General features: G+C 35.1%; 1 protein-coding gene across 1 annotated transcript in view; it reads left to right on the top strand.

The window, feature by feature from the left end:
* SH2D4A (SH2 domain containing 4A) overlaps nucleotides 1–21,246 on the top strand; it is an 88,878-nt gene that overhangs the window by 43,711 nt on the left and 23,921 nt on the right. The window contains exons 4-6 of the mRNA XM_049771862.1: nucleotides 8,176–8,256; nucleotides 17,182–17,293; nucleotides 19,274–19,481. Coding sequence (XP_049627819.1) covers nucleotides 8,176–8,256; nucleotides 17,182–17,293; nucleotides 19,274–19,481 — 401 coding nt within the window. The remainder of the gene's footprint in view (nucleotides 1–8,175; nucleotides 8,257–17,181; nucleotides 17,294–19,273; nucleotides 19,482–21,246) is intronic.

Genomic DNA, 21,246 nt, shown 5'->3' with positions numbered 1-21,246 from the left:
ATTTCCACATAACTAATAAAAGTTTGTAGTAATTATAGAATAAATTTTTATATTGGATAGAATATAAAAATCCTAGAATTTTAAAACATTTAAGTTGCTGTGTTCTAATAACAATAGATTGTATTTCAAATTTTAATCTACAGAAAATAATGTCTAGATTTTAGAGTTGTAGGTTGTAGAGTTAATAACAGTTTTATTTTGTGTCTAAAGTAATCTTGGCAGTTATCTAATTATGCAACTCAGAAGTGTTCTTCTGGGGGAAAAAAAACAATATACAATATCACAGCACCCAAAGTTGCCAGTGCTGCAGAGCTGCAGGTTTCAGAGGCCCAAGCCTGCCAAGGCAGGGCACTGTAAGGCTATCAGAGGCTCCTGATACTCAGCTGCCAGGTGGGGCCAAGAGCCCATTCAGGGGTGCCAACATGTGGTGACTGCCCATCCAAGACTGAGAGGGAGGAGAAGAAACTAAGTATACTTTTTATTCCTATTGGTGTCTGAGGTCTGCTGCCGCTGCCCAGGAGTTTCAAGAGAAAGGGAGAGAGAGTTAGGTGCAAATTCACAAGCCAGGGGTAGCTGGGGGGTGGGGGGGAGGAACCCCTGGTACAAAAAGGAAAGAAAAGTGGGTAGATGCAAAGCAGGCAGCATTTCTCCAATGCTTTTTCTCTGCCGCCCTTCCCTTCCTGCGGACCAGCAGACACTGCTCTGGTCACTATTCTTGCTCCTCTCACAATGGTTGAAGTTTTTTTTTTATACCCAGCATAAAATGGGTGCATGTCCAGGTTCAACAGTCATTACAGTGTGAATATTCAAGGACATGTCCAAATCCAACTGCCATACACTATATCAGGAGATGTTGACTACTTTGTAGAGTGTTTCTCTGATCACCAGATGCAGAGTCACTTATTGAACCACTCTGGGATTCAGTTTCATCATTTTTAAAATAGGAGAGGGACTAGAAAAATAATTCAAAATTCTGAAGTTTACGCAAGAGGCCCCAAGTGTGATTCCTATCATTCCATATTTCCCTGAGTACTGCCAAGTGGTACCTAGCACACTATCAAACCTGAGCAACATCGCTTCTTTGGGCTAAGCTATGAGTGCTCTGGTTCTCACACTCAGGCCAAGTATCAACTGTATTGAGCTCTATGAGCACTGCTAGATAGATACCCCCTGACGAAAATCAAGGTAAACTAGGAGAAAAATTTTAAACTAGCTGTGTTTATATGCTAACGAGACAACTTTGGGTAATTTTCTAGATGGCCTCTTAAGCCATTACCAAGAATATCAAATGTTTAACCAATAGTTATCAGTTTAAATTTTCATCCCACCCTCAGTCATTTTTTTTAGAAAGAGATTGCAAATAGTAGATACTTGAGCATGCTTATATAAAAATCTCAGTATTAACTGAATCTCGAGGTAGGTGAATACATCCATATACTGGGAGAAACTCCAAAACCATGAAGAGAGGGATCTTTTCAGATTTCACCCTCAGTATCTCTCAATATTTTTTTAAAAGAAAATAGTGCATTTTAATACAACTTAACAGTAATCATATAAATGCTGTAAACCTACCAATTAATAGACATGCTGTAAAACTGATTGAAGAAAAACTATACTTCTGTGAAGATAAAATAGCATCAATGTTGAAGTTTTAGAAGCAACAGAAGTAAAAGTCATTGTATCAATAACAGACAAATTAGATTTAAGAATAAAAATTTGTATCAGAAATAGACATGAAAATATTAGTGACACAAGGGCTTGTTTTTTCAACAAACTCTGTAAATATATATGAACGTCTAAATGAAACAGCTTCCCTAAGCTTTCCCGAATGTTCAAGCGCACCATGTGCCTTTTTGGGAGCACATATTTGTGTGAAAAGTTATTCTCCACATTGAACTTCAATAAGTCAAAGTACAGGTCTAGACTTAATGATCATCTTCAATCCATACTGAGGGTCTCAACTGCTTCCTCTCTAAAGCCAAATGTGGTCCAGATTTGTGAGAAGAAGCGCTGTCAAGTCTGTGGCAGCAAGGAATAGGCAAAAGATGCCATGTTCAGAAGAACTGTGCATGATCTTCACTCAATGTTCTATTCATGTTCAGAAGAAATAATTAAAACTGTTAATAATGACATTTGAGGACTTTTTTTGTGAAATCCCTTATGAGGCCCTGCCTCACTCCAACTGCTTCCTGCGGCCCCCAGGTAAATTGAGTTTGAGACCCCTGTTTTAGAGTCTGAAGAACTCTAAGTCAGGTCATTTGATCATCTCTGTGCTTAGACTTTTATATAAGCAAATGGAATGAAAAAATATTCCCTCAGATAATTGTCATCCTAATTAATATTTTAGTAAAATCAAACTATAGGGAGCATAAAATCTAGTTTCATTAATAAAATGTATCATTCAATTTTAATTGTTTTGGTCTAGTTAGCCTTGCTGATATTATTTCTATTTCTTCCTTATTAATTATACATTTTTAAAAGTACAGTTCCATTATTCTTCCTCTTCCATTATTTAGAAAAAGAAAAGTAAATCCTACTATACTCAAATGTTAATATTATATATCATTGAAAAATTAAGTTTTAATGTAAAATAGCTGAAAATAGAATGACCTTATTATTGCAGTAATCAGGTTAACAAAACAAGTGAACTAAAGACCATTCAATTTAATTATCTTAGCATTAATGTTAGTTCTTTGGGACTACAGTTATAATACAGTGGGTAGAATGCTTGTCTTGTATATAGCTAACTCAGGTTTGATTCTAACTTCCATTATGCTCTCCTCGCCCCACAAGGAGTGATTTCTATGCACAGAGACAAGAGTAAGCCCTGAACATCATTTTGGACAAGATGTGGTACAAAAACCTATAACAAAATAATTCTGTAATCTTTTAATGATGGTTTTATTATAATTATTAATGTTTTGTTTTTTCAAACACACCCAAGAAAATTTTGGGTATTGTGTTGGATCTGGGGTTGATGCTCCTTATGGTGACTAAGGAATCATGCCGTGCCGTATCAAACCTAGCCTTCATGCAACAAAGTATGCTTGAAGCAGTTGAGCTTTTTCATTTATCCCTACCAAGTGTTTGGTACCACACTGTTTCCTGTGGCTTTAGGTATGTGTCTATTAAGCTGACAAGGTGTTTGCCTTCATAGACATTATTATTCAAACCATTAGTCTACTAAAAAAAACAAGAATTTAAGAGACATAAGAAAATGATGAGCAAATATTGTCCAAGTAATTTGTTTACAAAATTTGTTTACAAAAATTTGTTTGACTCCATTAATTCATCATTTGTGATTTCAAAAGTTAAGTGCTCTAACAATATCTGTTTATTGAAGCTTTCTTTTTTTTTTTTTTTTTTTTTTTGCGGGAAGTGGGGGATTGGAAATACAGTCTCTTGACTTTTGGTTTATTTTATAGCCTTTTAAACATAGATATATTTAGTTAAAACAGGAACAAACTGTTTTTAATGCAGTTTTATTTATTTTTAATTGGGAGGGGACCTATCAAGGAGTGATCAAGGAGAATTCAACCAGAATTTCCCACAAATTAGGGTTCAATGAAAGGACCCAAAGATGAGCTACTGTTAGAGGGTTCAGTTATCTGGCACTATTATCTCTCATGGTGCTCCTGAGTACACCCCCATCCCTACTAAACCTGAAAATGCTTGTGAAACAATGCAATCAATGCAGGGTATCAAGCCTGGGTCAAGTGTTTTCTAGGCATGTGCCCTAAATGCTATAATATCTCCTAGCCCTCAAACCAGGTTTCTAGTTGAATATAATTAGCATAACCCTTCTCATATGTTTAATTAAGCTCAAACAGGTCTGAATGGCAATGGGTGCAAAGAATGGGTGCAAAAACACTTAGGCTGTTCTGTTTCAACAGATCTGGAATTTGGATGTAGAATTATACTGGGGAGGATCTGAAAGGAGCCTAGGGCTTTAGCTTGTGATGGAGCAAACAAGAAGATTCTGACTAACCTTTGGGCCTCAGAAGAGCACAGCAGCAGTGGAACTTATTGCTAGCTAGCAATGCTTTAGGTCAGCATTCTTCAACTTTTAGGCCAGCTTCTTCAACTTTTAGATCAGCATTCTTCAACTTTTTGTACACCTACAAATACTTGTCCTGCATGACAGTCCACAAGCTGGCAGTTATAACTAAGATAGTAAACCAGAGGTTTTCAATTTTTCCAAACCTACAGACACTGATTTTTAGGCCAGCAAGTCCATAGAACAGAGGTTAATAGATGCCGCTGAAGTTGGTGTATACTTGTTAGATGGAATGGTGTGGCTTTCATGCTCTATCAGTTAGGTGGGGAGTGTTCTATCAGGGACCGCTTGTGGGCCAAATGTCAGCAACTTTTATAATTACCCCTGAAACCCTAGCTAAATCAGCTTTGCCTAGGAGTGAACACTTTTCTCAAGAAATTGACCTCAGGTTTTATTAATATGGGAAGTGATATATTTCTAGCTCCGCTGTCAGCCAGGTGGTGAGAGGTCACCAAAAATAGCATCTTGAAACAATTTTTTTTAAATAATTTTTTACTTAAGTACCATGGTTATAGAAATGTTCAGCGTTGGATTTCAGTCATAGAATGTACACTACCCTTTACCAGTACAATTTTGCTGCCACCAATGTTATCCATTTCTCTCCCCCCTCAGTCCCTCTCTCTGGGAAAAGCACTCTGCCTCTCTCTCTCTCTCTCTCTCTCTCTCTCTCTCTCTCTCTCTCTCTCTCTCTCTCTCTCTCTCCCTCTCTCACCTCTCTCACTGGCATAGTCATAGTAGTTGTCAGTGCAGTTAGTACTCTGACGGTGCTCACTGCTCCTTGTGGGCTTCATACCATGGGCTGGTCCTCCCTGTCCTCATCTATATTGTCTCTGGATATTATTATTAGACTGTCCTTTAGTTTTCTCATATCCCAGATGAGTGAGACTATGCTATGTTTATCCCTCTCCCTCTGACTAATTTTACTCAGCATAATAGTCTCCATGACAGCTTACTTCTAAACAACCAGTGGAACAGAAATGAAATCAAGGAGGAAATTAAGAGAGTCCTAGAAATAATAATGAAGACACATTGGGGCCAGAGTGGTGGCACAGGTGGTAGGGCATTTGCCTTGCTAACCTAGGATGAACCAAGATTTGATCCCCTAGCATCCCATATGGTCCCCCATGCCAGGAGCAATTTCTGAGCACCTAGCCAAGAGTAACCCCTGAGTGTCACCAGGTGTGACCCAAAAATCAAAAAATAAAATAAAATAAATAATAAATAAAGACACAAATTACCAGTATTTGTGGGACACGGCTAAAAGAACACTAAGAGGAAAATTTATAGCATTGCAAGTATTCATCAGAAAAGAAGGGGCCTACATAAATAATTCATGGCACATCTTAAAAAAATTGGAAAATGATTTACAAAATAGGCAGATGGAAGGAAATAATAAAACTTAGAACAAAAATTAATGAATTGGAAATATACAAAAATCTGAAAGATCAATGAAAGTAAAAGTTGTTCATTGAAAAAATATACAAGAATGATAACCATTAACAAAACTCACAAAGAAGGGTGGGGAGACAAACATAAAACCAAATTAGAAATGAAAAGGGGAAGTTTACTACAGATATTACATAAATTCAAAGGGTAATCAGAGATTACTTTGAGAAACTCTATTTCACATGAAAAAGAAAAAAATGGATAAATTCTTGAAATCCTATAACCTTCCAAGATTGAACCAAGATGATCTGGAATATCTGAACAGAACTATAACTATTGAGGAAATTAAAAAGTTAATCAAAAGTCTTCCCAAAATCAGGGGCCCGGAGAGATAGCACAGTGGTGTTTGCCTTGCAAACAGCCGATCCAGGACCAAAGGTGGTTGGTTCTAATCCCGGTGTCCCATATGGTCCCCCGTGCCTGCCAGGAGCTATTTCTGAGCAGACAGCCAGGAGTAACCCCTGAGCACCGCCGGGTGTGCCCCCCCCCAAAAAAAAAAAACTTAAAAAAAAAAGTCTTCCCAAAATCAAAACTCAGGCCAACATGGATTTACTAGTAAATTTTTTAAACCTTTAAAGAAGATATACTGCCAATCCTCTCAGACTCTTCCAGGAAACTGAATAAACAGAAACTCCCCATATTTTTTATGAAGCTAAAATTACTCTGAAACTAAAAGCCAACAGAGGTGACACAGAAAGGGAACTACAGAACAATGTCCTTGATTAACACACATGCATAGATCCTCAACAAAATTCTAGAAAATAACATTCAAAGTCACATCAAGGCCATACATAAATAACAAGTAGGATTCATTTCAGAGATGCAAGGATGGTTTAAAATACACAAGTCAATCAACTTTAATTGAACATTTACTAATTTGAAAATACATTAATTAAAAAATAAAGAAAAAAGAAAGATCATATTAATATATGAAGAAATGGCATTTGATAAATTCCAATACTTGTTCATGATAAAAACTATCAAAAAGATGGGATGGAAGGAACTTTTCTCACATCCATTTACCACAAGCCCATGGCAAATATACTTAATTGGGAAAAACTGAAAGCTTTTATTCTAATATCTGGTAAAGACGGACTCCTATTGCTATTCCTATTTAATATAGTACTGGTAGTACTTGCCATATAAATTAGGTAAGAAAAATTGTCAAGGGAATTCAGATAGGAAAGGAAGAAGTCAAGCTTTCACTCTCTGTAGATGACATGACACTATATTTAGAAAATCCTAAAGACTACCAAAAATCTTCTAGAAACAATATATTTATATAGCAAAATATTTGGCTACAAAATTAACGTGCAAAAATAAATAGCCTTCTTAAAATTGTCATTAAATTATCCTAAATTTGTGTTATCTGATATTAGCACGGCCACCCCAGCTTTTTTAAGGGAGTTGTTTGCCTGAATGATTGTTCTCTAATCTTTGAATTTGAGTCTATGTTTGCTTTGACTATTCAAATGTATTTTTGTATGTAGCAAAATATTGAACTTAGCTTTTTGATACATTTTGTCACACTGTGTCTCATAACTGGTGTATTTAGTTCATTGACATTGAGATATATGATTATCATGTAATTTAGTGTCATCTTTCTATAAGAGTTTGGGTTTTATAAGAGTTTTTTTTTTTTTTTTTGGTTTTGGTTTTTGGGTCACATTTGGCAGCGCTCAGAGGTTACTCCTGGCTCTATGCTCAGAAATCGCTCCTGGCAGGCTCAGGGACAATATGGGGTGCCGGGATTTGAACCACCACCCTTCTGCAAGAGAAATGCCTTACTTTATGCTATCTCTCCAGCCCCCTGTATAAGAGATTTTTAAGAGTTGGATTTTGGGGCCAGAGCAGTGGCATGAAGTGGTAGGGCATCTGCCTTGCTGCGCTAGCCTAGGGCAGACCTCAGTTCGATCCCCCAGCATCCCATATGGTCCCCCAAGCCAGGAGCAAGATTTCTGAGTGCATAGCCAGGAGTAACCCCTGAGCGTCACCAGGTGTGCCCCCTCCCCAAATAGTAGGGTTTTGAATGAGTTGGGTATGCCTTATCGTAAAGTAGACCTTTCAGTTCTTTAAAGGATTGATTAAAAATTTTTGAGCTGTTGTATCCATGAAGCTGAAGAAAGGGAAAATAATGGAAGAAAGAGGAAAAGAGGGGTGTTATTAGTTGCAAAATCATGGAAAACTAACAAGCACCAACCTGGTATTTCAGGCACCCTTTCATTCTAGGGGTGGGAACTGGTGGGTTTGGGTGATGGTGACAGTAAAACACACACTGTTAAATAGATAATAAAGGAATTTCTTTGATCTTATATAAATCAGGGTTTGAGGTAAAGCCAGGACTGTGAAGAGAATTTAAATTAGAGGGTAATATTGATGTGTATAAAGTGATCCCAGGAACTGCAACAAATCTTAGAGCAAGAAATACAAACCCTCTTGTCATGAGCAAACCACTGTCTCCTAGTTATTATGTTACAATTTATTTATAAATCCCACTGAGTGGGAAAGATAAGGATTCACATACTAGCTGCCTCAGTCAGGTTTGGCTCAGGAATGTAAGTCATAGTTGAAAACATGGTAATAACTATAGGGATAAAAAAGAAATGAGGGGAGATTTTCCTAAAATTGTATTGCAGTATTAAATCATAAAATGTGTTTTATTTAATTTTTAGTCACCTACCAGTTCCTCAAGAAATATTCAACAAATGTTGGCAGATTCTATCAATCGTATGAAGTCATATGGATTTCACCAGGTAAAGCTTACATTCTGTCTCAGGGGAATAAATAAGTTTTTTCTACTAATGTTTCACAAATTGGGATATCAGTCATATGTGGAAATAAAATTAAGCTAGTAAACAAATATTTTTATTTACTTGTTTTTCTGTAATTGTTATAGTCTTGAATATCACAGAAAGAATAAGTGCCAAAAATGCAGCTGCTAAAATCACTGAAGATCTAAAACAGATGATACAAACAATGAGAGAAAACAATTTCAGAGAGTAATGAAGGATGCATTTAACTTGGCAGGACATAAACATTCAGATTAGATCTCTGTGAGTGTGTTGTCTCTATTTGCATGTTTCTTAAGCCACCAATGTCCATTGTGTTAGGAGGTTTTTGGGGAACCTACAGCTCTCACATCCATTTAAATAGGAAAATTCTCCATGTTGGTGAAATAACTTCTTCCATACTTCTATTGTTCCTATTCTGCACTATATAGTTTATAATAAGTGACTTACAAATAGTATGACTTACCCCACAGTCATAACAATTTATGTAGGTTCAAGGCTGTAGCTAGAAGATCTTAATTTTGTTCCTATGATGGAGACACACCCAATCTGGTTCCTGAGGATAGTGACACCTATTTAAGTTTTTCTAAAAAGTACACCTATTTTATAGTTCATATTTTGTTTTTATATAAAAATTTTTTATCATAAGTAGGCTATTAAAACACTGTACCTTCCAATTTTGAGATCCAATTTTCTATTAAATTTTCCTAAAAGCAAGAATAGCAGACATATGATGAAGTGCATTTTACTATAATAAGTTACCTTTCAGAAATAAGTTTCATATAAATTTTTGAATTTAAAGTCTCATATCTGAAGAAGTCTCATCTCTGCTATTTTATTTATTTTATAATCTCTGATTCATTTCACTCTGCACAATATTCTCCATAAACATCCATGTATAAATAAATTTCATGACTTCATTTTTCTTAACAGCTGCATGGTATTCTACTGTGTAGTTGTACTTCTGTTTCTTTAGTCACTCATCTATTCTGCGATAAACATAAGAATGCAGAGGATTTTTTTGCATGGTGCTTTTGGGTTCCTAGGGTATAGCCCTAGGAGTGGTATTGCTGGATAGCATAAAAGCTCAATTTCTAGTATTTTGATAATATCAATATATTTTCCCAAAAGGCTGTTGAAAAGTGGTGTACATTCCATGACTGAAACAAAACTAAAAACATTATTTTGGGTTTTGGGCCACACCCTGTGACACTCAGGGGTTATTCCTGGCTATGCACTCAGAAATCACTCCTGGCTTGGGGACCATATAGGATGCCAGGGATCAAATCCAGGTCCATCCTGGGTCAGCCACGTGCAAGGCAAACTGTGCTATTGCTCTGGCCCCAACTACATAGATTTTTATAACCACAGTGCGAAATAGAGAAATATAAAAAGAAGAAAGGAAGTAAGTAAGAAAGGAACAAATAAATGGGGGAAGGAGGGAAGGAGAGAGGAAGGGAGAGAAGGAAGGAAGGAAAGAAGGAAGGAGGGAGGGAGAGAAGGAAGGAAGGAAGAAGGAAGAAAGGAAGGAAGGAAGGAAGGAAGGAAGGAAGGAAGGAAGGAAGGAAGGAAGGAAGGAAGGAAGGAAGGAAGGAAGGAAGGAAGGAAGGAAGGAAGGAAGGAAGGAAGGAAGGAAGGAAGGATCAGTCGACATTTCCAACAGGAGGAAATAAGAGTCCTTTTCTCCCTGTATCCATGCCGGTTTTGATTGTTCTTGTTCTTTGTGAAGTATGCCAGTTTCTGTGGTGTAAGATGGTATCTAACTGTAGTTTTTGAAGTTCATCACCCTGATTATTAGTATGTGGAGATTTTTTTTTTCATCTGTACTTCTTTGAGGAAATAGGTATTCATTTCTCCTACCCACTTGTTGATGGAATTAGGTTGTTTTTTTTTTGTTTGTTTTGTTTGTTTGTTTGTTTGTTTGCTAAGTTCTATCAGTAACTTGTATATCTTAGATATTTGTTCCTTATCTAATGGGTATTAGGTGAATAATTTCTCCCATTCTGCAGGTAGACTTTAGATTTTAGTCACTGTTTCCTTTGAAGTGCAGAAACTTCTCAGTTTAAAGTAGTAACATTTTTTTTTCTTTTCTCTCATTTACTTGTCCAGTGGTGTTTCATCCTTGAAAATGCCTTTAGCTTCAATGACATGGAGTATTCTGTTTATGTTTTCCCTTATGTACCTTATATGAAATTCTTTAATCCATTTTTATTTGACCTTTGTTATAGTATTAAAGAGAGCTCTGAGTTCATTGTTTTGCATATGGTTGACAAGTTTTCTCTTCACCACTTGTTGAAGAGGGTTTCATTGCTCCACTTTGTATTTCTTGCCCCTTTATCAAACATTAATTGAACATGTTCCCAAATATTTTGAATATTGCTGATAGTTTATTCATCTTGTTTATTTTAATAAACTCTTGCTTTCATTGTTATTTTGGATTGTTTTTTGTGTGCAGTTAATTAATTTCTGCTTAAACTTTATTACTTATACCTGTTTATTATTGATTCATTTTACTGGAAATTTTACAATTTATTAAGCTGTGCTCTTATGTTATTTATGTAGGCCCATTACGATTTCTTGATGAGTGCTTGCAACACTAAAAGTTTTCCTCTTAAGTGTGCATTTATTCTTTTCCACGAATCTAATAATTTGTGTCATCTTTCTCTTTGTTTCCAGAAATTGTTTGTTTTACTCTTTGATTTTCTCTATAACCCACTGTGTGTTCAGTATTGAGGTGTTTAATTTCCAGGTGTTAAATTTATTTTTCTGTGTCTATTTGTAGTTCACTTCTATTTTCATTGTGTTATAAATTGAGAAGTTAGTTGGTATAATTTATTTTTGCTTGATTTTTAGTGGTAGCCTGTGATATCTTAGATAATATACAGATAATATTCCATATATATTGGAGATATTTGAGAATAATGTTTATTAATCTTCCTGAATATTAAATATATATATATATATACATACACACACACACACTAAGCCACTTTTTTCCATGGTTTTCTTCAAAGCCTGTATATCCTTGTTTAACTTTTGGACTTCTTGATTTATCAAGAGGTGACAGGGATCTATTGAAGTTTTCCACTACTACTTATTTATTGTCTTTCATTAATTGTTTTAAATACTTTGCTGGCTCCTCTTTGGTGCATATATGTTTAAGAGTGTTATTTCTTCATGATATATATATTTCTTGATTATTAAAAATGCCATTCTCTCATAAATTTTTATATTAAGTTTAGTTTTATTTTAACTTTTTAAAAATTTTTTAAGTTTTATCTCTCTCATAAACTTTTAAGCCTAAAGTCTTTGTCATCTTATATCAATTAGTACAGCCACCTCAGCTTTTTTAAGGCAGTTCGTTTTCTTGAATGACTGTCCTCCAACATTTGACTTTGAGCCTTTGCTCTTGATTATTCACATGTGTTTCTTGCAGGCAGCAAAATGTTGGATTCAATTTTCTGTTTCACTGTGCTACTATTTGTATCTTAACTGGTGAATTTATTCTATTGATATTGTGTGATGATTTTCATGGGATTTATTATCATCTCTTTGTGGGATATTAATGTGTTTGTTGACCTTGCTTTGCCTTGAAGTAGGCTTTTCAGTTCTTTTATAATTGGTTTTGATTTTGTAAAGCTTCTGAGCTGTTGTTTATCTATAAAGCTCTGTATTATTCCTTTAAACTTATTTAAAAGTCTAACTGAGAGATATATTCTTGGTGAAGCATTCATATCATTGAATTTTGTTCCTATATTCCCACCACAACTAGATGGTTGCTTGTGACAAATCTGCTTGTAAATCTTAGGAATGCTTCTTTGTTTATAATTTCCCTTTTGAGTTTCCTGATTCCAGTATTCTATCTTTATCAATGGTTTTTATTATTTTGACTAGGAATTGTCTTGGGTTGCTTTTCTTTGGGCCTCATCTAGCTGGTACTCTTTGGGCATCCAGATGTGGTTACATGCACTTTTTAGCTCTAAAAACTTCTCAGAAATGATGTCCTTGACTGTTGATTTTTTATGGGGGGTCTGTCCTGGGTTTCTGGACTTTGATTATTCTTATTGTTTTATTAAATTTATCCCATATTTCTATTGTCATATGTTTGCTTATGTTTTTATATTTTTTATTTTTTCATTTTTAAGGCTCTTTGTTGTATGGAGGTGTTGTGAAGCTCTTCTTTCAGATTACTGATTTGTCATCAGCAGCTGCTATTCTGTTGGTGAGATCTTATGGTGACTTTTTTCATTTTACCTACCAAGTTTTTCAGTCCTGATATTTCTGTTTGAAATTTTTTTATTTTCTCTCATATTCTCTTGAGCCTTTTCCACTATTTGGCTCATTTCATGGTTTATTTAAGTTCCTTAAACATTCTCCACTTGTCCTCTCTAAAGTCCATATCGTAGAGGCTATCGTGGTGGTTGATTGTTAGTTGGGTTCTTTTAGAACTACCATCTTCATTAACCAAGTGTGGTGAAGTTCTGAGTTCTTTTCCCATTATGAGCTTTTCAGTGTCGTGTTGTTTTTTTATGGATTGTGTCAGAGCTCATAAACTAGAAGAACTTCCCAGTCATGGGCAGGACTCTACTCACCTCATGGCAAGTGGTAAGGCACAGGGGTCTGCCTCTTATGAATGATCAACTGAGCTCTGCTTAGGTCAGACCAAGACACTTATTTTTGAAACATTAAGAAAAGTTGATGACTATTGGAGCTCTAGCCTTTGAGGACAGCATACTAAAACACATGTGAGTGTTTAAATTAATTTCTACTACATACCATTTTAAAAAGGACAGAAATGAAAGACAATTACTAGATTCATCCAACCTCTATTGAATATTTTGTGTATTTAAACATTGATGTGGGATTTGCAAACACAGTGAACCAAACAAGAAAGTCCCTAGAAAGTTTATATTCTCAATATATAATATATAATATATAATATGTAATATGTAATAGACATAGACATGTAATAGCAATGAGATGATATGTCTATAAAATTATATAGTTAGTTCATATTTGCTATGGAGGAAAATAAAGCATAACAGTGCAACTCAAGACTACTGAAAGTCATCGAAGAAAGTCACTTCAAGAAAGACATGGTAGAGTCTGAAGGGATCAAGGAGTGGCCATATATGGAATTGGGATAATCCTATACAGGAAAAATCAACAGCAGGTATAAATGTAAAAAAGATATGAAGAGTTATCTTAACAATCGAAGAATAGTTACTGAATATGCAAATAAAGGTGAAAAGTCATGTATACTCTAATAAGGAGTGTGGTATCTAAATGTTATTTAAAGTCAGGTCAGAAGTTAAGATAACTTTTTAAGAAAACTTATTAATTTTTTAAATTTTCATTTCTTTTCTTTTATATTGGCTCACCATGATTTATAGTTACAAAATTATTTATTATTAAATTTCAGTTATACAATGTTTCAATACTAATCCCTTCTCCAGTGTCCACTTCCTTCTACCAATATCCTGTCTTCCTTTTGCCCCTCAGCCTGCCTTTGACAGGCATTTTTCCCTCCACCATTGTCCTAGTGTTCCCTTCCCTAATATATCTCCCCTACTCCTACCCCATGCCAAACTTTCTAGAGAAGATCAGTTCTCTTTCTCTTCATTTCAATTAATTTTGGGGAAATTTTTCCTACTCAGTTTCTTTATATCTCACATAAGAGAGAGTTTATTCTATCTCTCTCCCACTGACCAACTTTAGTCAAATCCATATTTTACATATCTATCCATGTAGAAGAAAATAGCATGATTTTATATTTTCTTATGGTCAACTACCCAAGAATATACCCAAGAACATAGTACTTATATACAATGAAATACTGTTTGGCTGTGAAGAGTGAGTTCAGATAGAGAGGTGATCAGAGATGTGAGAAAACTGTGTATATAAATCTAGGGTTTCTTGTCTCCGAAATAAATTAGGTAGAGTAGATTAGCAGTTCTCACATATTTTTATGTGTGACAGAGCCTTTCTTTAGTAATATCATATTCTCTCGTAAGTGTGGCATTTAATTTTTTCCTCTAACTGAAAGAAGTGTATTAGTATTTAAGGCAATGGTAAGCAACTTTCTAAGCAAGCCTCTTTGTGGTGATGAAATAGAACCTCCCTATTTCAGAGTCTAGGATCTAATGAGGAAAGGGCTGGGAAGACACTTAATCATCTGTATCAGTAGCCTAGCATAAGCAATTTTCTGTAGGGAATGATTCCACAGCTAGAACCGCCGCCACACTATCTTCGCACACATCAACCTCAGGTATCTACTCCTACCCTCACTTTGATTTCCCCACCTCTAATCATGGTGCCCAATCTGTACCTGCATGCAACTAACACATCTCTTCTAAAGAGGAAATCATGCTTTTTGAAACAGAGAAATAAGAATCAATTTATAAGTATTTTGCCAAAGTTAAGCTTTAGATGAAAGCAGAACTCTAGAAAAACTCGGACTAGATTCTTAGGTTTTGCAGCTGCTTTGACTGTAAATAAAAGAACCAAGACTTGTCTTACCTGCTCTTATTTTGTTTGCTTATTGATTTTGTGCCACTCCAATAATTCCACTTAGGAATCACTTCTGACAAGATGGGGAGTCTATTGAGTTTGGGATTAAACCTGGGCAAGATGTGGGATTGAACTCAGGTCAGCAGTGTTTAAGGCAAGCACTCTATGCTCTGTACTATCTCTCATCTGCACCATAATCTCAGCAGTTCTTACTCTCTAAAATATATTGTCTCTTTTCCAACTCTGCTTATATATAATTACATTTCAAATGGAAAATGAATACAATTTACTAATATTATTACTTTTTAGAATTTTTTGTTTGTTTTGGGAGCTATACCTGACAATGCTCAGAGGCTACTACTGGCTCTGCACTCAAGAATTAGTCCTGGGGCCGGGCGGTGGCGCTAAAGGTAAGGTGCCTGCCTTGCCTGCGCTAGCCTTGGACGGACCGCGGTTCGATCCCCCGGTGTCCCATATGGTCCCCCAAGCCAGGAGCGACTTCTGAGCGCATAGCCAGGAGTAACCCCTGAGCGTTACCGGGTGTGGCCCAAAAACCAAAAAAAAAAAAAAAAAAGAATTAGTCCTGGAGGACTTGGGTAACCAATCCAGGAATCAAATAACCCTACTATCATTTCAGCCCTTAACCTGCATTATTATTACATTTTTTCCAATATAGACTCACTCACTTTGTAAATATTTTGCTTATCAAACAATAATATTCATACTGTAAAAACTGAATGTTATCACTATATTCTATCATTTAAAATACATATGTATGTGAAAGAATTAAACAAAGCTATACTTTAAGTTTTTTTTCCAAATTTGAGCTTTTTATTTGTTTGTAAACTTTTTATGTATTTCGGGGTTGTTGCTTCTTACTTGTTCAGGTGACCAAGTTACAGTTAAGAAGTGCCATATTATAAAACAATTTCAAATACTAGAATGCTATATTTTTTATAATATTGGCAAACAAAGGGGGGTTAGCTTAGGCAGGAAAATAATGTAAGAAAAAATAGTAAATTCACAAATTTTTGGTTACATTTGAAATGAAGTGAAGCCTATAATTTTTTATTTAATAATTTTATTTTGACCAAAGTGAATTACAAATCATTCACAGTAAAATTTTAGGTATATAGTGACATTGAATCAGGGCCATTCCCACCACCAATGTTGTCTTCCCTTTACCTCTGTTCCAGCATGTATTCCATATCCTCCTCCATTGCCCCCCAAGCTGCTAGTATAAGTGGTCCCCTCTATGTCTATTTTGTTGTAGATTGGGTATCAATCCTGTTGTCATTGGCTTTGGATTTGGCACCTAAGTATGATCATTTTTTATTTCTACTCAATGTTCATACACATTTTGTATTATAAAACATTACTTCACATGTCACTTGAGGGATTTCAACTTGAAGCAGAAACATATTATATCTGAGGAAATTTGTAATTATTATTGCATCTTTAGTTTGTATTACATACTGTCCTAGGAACCTTAAAAAAATTTTTAGGACTGTCTTATTTTATTTTATTCTTTAATAATTTATGAAAAGAAAATGCAACATATTTGACATAACTGATCATTTGTGTCAGGATGACCAAAAGGAAAGTTATCAAAAATATAAAGAAAATAGAAGATCTAAAATAAAAAATAAAGTATTGGAAAAAGAAAAGGAGAGTTCATTAGCAGATATATTTGGCTATTGAATTAGCAACTTTATTGGTGATACAATAATTGCCATGATGTATCTGCTGAAGAACTTTGAAATTCTTTAAATTATAACCCTATTTAATTGTAACCTTGTAAATAGTATTAATTGAATTTTACTTCAGTTAACCATAGGATTAGTAACAGATATTGGAGTTTATTACTTGGTTCCAGAGCTGCTATGATTGACAGCATATATAGTCCAGGCTTTTCCCAGTATACCAAACTGGTATACTGTAGGTAGGGGCCAGTAAAAAATCAGTAAAATTTGGGAGTGCCTGAATCCTCCTCATACAGAAACATTCAATTGTGTCTAGTTTTTGTATTTCATTGTCTTATTTGTATTGAGCTTTAAATGGCATATTAGTTTCAAGTGTACAACATATTGGTTCAGCATTTGTATATGCTGTGAAATGTTCATCTCAAAGGCTACTTAAACACCCTATTTTCTGTTGTTTTGTTTGGAGGGGAAGGTTGAAACAGGCGCTTCAGTGCTTAGGGCCAATTTCTAGCATTATGCTCAGAAGTAAACCCCTGGTGGTGCCAGGAATTCAAACCAGGTTACCTGCATGAAAGCATGTTCCTGTACTATCTGTACTGTCATTGTACTGTCTATATTAACCCCTCTACTATCACTCTAGACCCATTGTAATTGCTGATGTCATTGCTTTTAACAGAAAAAGGAATCCCTGAAGAAAACACAAGAGGAAGAGGAAAAACAAGTAGATGAAGAGAAAACCAAGCAGATTTATAAGAACTGGAAGGAAGATTCAGAGTGGCAAGCATCCTGTGAGTACCAGAGCCTTCTACTGAACATTATTTTTTTTTTACTAATGATAAGTTTGAAAAGTTATTCCAGGGGTCAGAGAGATAGCACAGCGGTAGGGTGTTTGCCTTGCATGCCTCTCACCCAGGATGGACCTGGGTTCGATCCCCAGCATCCTATATGGTTCCCGGTGCCAGGAGCAATTTCTGAGCACATAGCCAGGAGTAACCCCTGAGCATCACCAGGTGTGGCCCAAAAACAAAACAAAAAGAAAAGGTTATTCCAGTGATTATTGTGAGCTATTTTCAAATTAAATTACTATTACCCTAAAGATACTTAGAAAATTTCTAAATTCATCTTTGTTTCATCAAAATGACTGTATATCTGTATGATAGAATGGTTTTGACTTCTAGAAATGCTTTAGAGAAGTATTTATTGATGTTGAAATAATTTTTTAATTCTAAATAAAAAGCAGAAATAAAATTATAAAACACAGACCAGAAATGTAGTACAGGAGATGTCACTTGCCTTGCAAACAGTTGACACTGGTAGAATCTCTTGCTCTTGTGCATTGCTGGATGAAGTCTTCCCTTTCCCTATTATAAAATACTATGAAGAAGGGGCCTGGGGTGGTGCACAGTGGTAAGGCATTTGCCTTGCTATGTGCTAACCTAAGACAGACTGTGGTTTGATCACCCATGGCGTCTCATATGGTTCCAAGCCAGGAGCAATTTCTGAGTTCATAGCCATAGTAACCCCTGAGTGTCACAGGGTATGGACCAAAAAAACAAAACAAACAAACAAAAATACTATGAATAATATTCTGTTTAAAATATTTGTAAACTAAGGACAAAAACTGGAAGCTATTGACATAATGTTAGTTTTCTTAGGTGTGCTTCATTATGATTTTTTAAGTCTTGTTCTCTATTTTTCTAAACAAATGTGCTCATTAATTTTTCTAAATAAATGTTTTCTAAATTTATTTTAATAAAGTTAAAATATTTATTTTTAATTTATTTCTTAAATTAATTTATTGATTTAATTATATTTCATTATTTAATTTATCTAATTAATAAACTATGTTTCTAAATAAATGTGTTCAGTAGTGAATATATCTTAACTTGGTATTCAGAACATAGGTCTAGAAGGCTGGATCTAGCCTGTTCCTTCTAGATGTAACACCCAACGATGGCCCATTTTGAGTTAACACTGTCAGAGTTAACCCTTTTGAGAAATAAATCAATGTGAATGTTGACATAACAGGGCTGCTATAAAAAATTTTGAAGCAGAATTATGATTTCAATCTAATTCAGTCTTTACCTGGTAATTCCTTGTGACAACTTGAAGAAAAAAACAGGATAGAGACCATTTTCAGGATAATGAGAATTCTAAACTAAGCCTCATTAAAAATATTTTAAAAAACATTATTAAAAGGCCCTTTTTGTCAAATTAAAATTACACAAAAATTATTGTAAAATTATCAATTTTCTATCAGTTTAAATAGGCGAAATCTTAGTTTCACAGAAGTCAGCCATACATGATTTGATCAATAATGCCTGAAGCATAAATGCACTGAATTAAAATTGGTCTAAATCCTACATTAAATGGATTTCTTTAATAATATGTTGCTAAAACAAAACTTAATCTTCTGTATTACAGAACACTACTGAAAGGCATCACAGGAGGTCTTTCATATGCTATGATTGCCTTCCATAACAGAGATCACCTTCCATTTTTTATTTATGGTGGTGGTCAGTCTGATTCACATATCTTCTGCTTACGCTGGCCTCTAAAATTACCTGTGCTAAACATTACTTTTTAAAGCTGCATTCTGAGTTCATGAGTTCATGAATTTTAAGTTATAGAACTGAGTTCATGACAGCTAGATCTTGGCTAGAGGCTTAGGACACATAATTTTGTGAACTGAAGTGTGTGAGGGCTGTGATGTCTCCTCTAACCATCTCTATGGGCTGAGCCCTGCTCAAATACTGTTGTTGTTCTAGTGCGAAAATCTAAAGCAGCTGATGAGAAGAGAAGATCTTTGGCTAAACAAGCACGGGAAGACTACAAGCGGCTATCTCTAGCGGCCCAAAGAGCAAAATGTGAGGGGTCACAGAGCCTCCCGTGTGTTCCACAAAAACCAAAAAGACCCCCACTTCCACCAAAGCCTCAATTTCTCAACCCAGCTGGATATCCTCAAAAACCTCCTAGGTAAGAAATCATGATTTAAGGCTAACACTTTAAGTATAGAATCTGAAATGAGTTAATTAAAGATGATCAGCATGACTATGCTACAGGAAATGGAGAAGCAACTGGGCACCAATATAGTTAAATCCAAATTCATCTCTCAGCTTATCTTTCTCTGATACCTGCTCAGAAATTCATACCTTTTTTCAAATCCCCAGTGATATAAATAGAAATGGTAGTAGCTTGTGATGATTTGCCCAAGAATTTGGGGATATTTTTGTTTTCTAATGGTATAAAAGCAAGAAATATTCAGTAGAATTTTGGTCTGTTCTGGGGAAGGCCACATGCATTACAACTATTGTGATACTGGGCATTCCACATGCTCATTATTTTATTATTAATATATTATAAATATGTGGAAATGTTATTGAAAATAACAAGAGGAGTAAAATTTTTATTTAGAATCAGAACTGTTTAAATCCTCACTTTCTGAAATAAAAAACTATATGTGTTTTTAATGTTTCCAATGCAGAGACACAAAAAATAACAAAAATTTCTCTTCTTAAAAAGAATTTTGATTTAGAGGAAACTAATAGTAGACATTTTTCTCTACTGAAATTATTTCTACTTTCTCACCTGAAAATATTTCAATTGGGACTTAGGTATTGACACTAAATTGTCATACTAAACAAAATAGCAGTTTAAGTAATGATGATTACTTTGTCATAAACAACTATATAAGAACGATAATCAAGATATGAGTGTTTTGTGGTGTTGTGGCCAGGTGACACTAAGTGGTGAACTCTTATAGGTCACTTCTCCATCTTCAGTTTGTCTTTGTATACTGGCCTATTATTGAGTCTCCAAAGTATGGGAAATTAGTTCATAAGAGCCCCTACCCACAATAATGTGACTAGTAGCATTAATTAAGGGTAATTTTTATAAGTTCTACTTAGCTATTTTTTTTATAAAATAAGATACTTGCATAAAGTACTTCTTGAGGGGCTCCCACACAGGATAGTTTGAGGAATAGGATGCAATGATGACTAAGATTAACTAAGAGCCAATCTTCAAACAGACAGATCAGATATAATTATATTTGAAGTTATTGTTCCACCTCCAAAGAATTCCCAAAACAATACCATATTTGAAAGCAACTGTGGGAATTTGCCACATAATTTCATATGCATACAATATCTGCTCATCAGGGAGCAAAGCACATGGTGTGAAAGAGATAGGAAAAGCACAGAGGCACTTACTACAAGGTACATGGAAGCCTTGCTCAGAATGTAGAAGAGGCAGGACCACTGTGCAATGAGAAGAGTGAAATTGCTTCACTCCACTCAGTAGCTGTGCATTTTTTCTATTAAATGAGCTTAAGCATACACATAAAGAACAATAGGAAACTGCAAAGGTCACCATATTTAGTAAATGAAGATGGTAGTTCTGAAAACTAAACTAACACCAGGCACTATTGTAGCCCCTATGATAAGGGCGTTAGAGATAGGAAATATGGAGGATGTTCAAAGAACTCAAGGAAACCATGGAATGAACTGAACAGCCAATAACATTCAAGATTTTTTGAGAGTAGAAATGATAAAATTTCAAACATAAATAACAGAATTGAAAAACTCTCAATGAACTAATAGCTCCAATTAAGAGATACAGAGTGGCAAAATGATTCAGAATATTCAATTCAACATTTTGCTACCCACAAGAAACACATCGGAAGAGTCAGCAAAAAAATATTCAAAGTTAACAGTTGAAGGACAATTCTTCAAGCAAATAA

Source organism: Suncus etruscus, chromosome 4 (genome assembly GCF_024139225.1).
Source record: "Suncus etruscus isolate mSunEtr1 chromosome 4, mSunEtr1.pri.cur, whole genome shotgun sequence".
Taxonomy (NCBI): domain Eukaryota; kingdom Metazoa; phylum Chordata; class Mammalia; order Eulipotyphla; family Soricidae; genus Suncus; species Suncus etruscus.
Note: the sequence above shows the minus strand (reverse complement) of the source record. Positions and strands in the feature narration are given on the sequence as shown.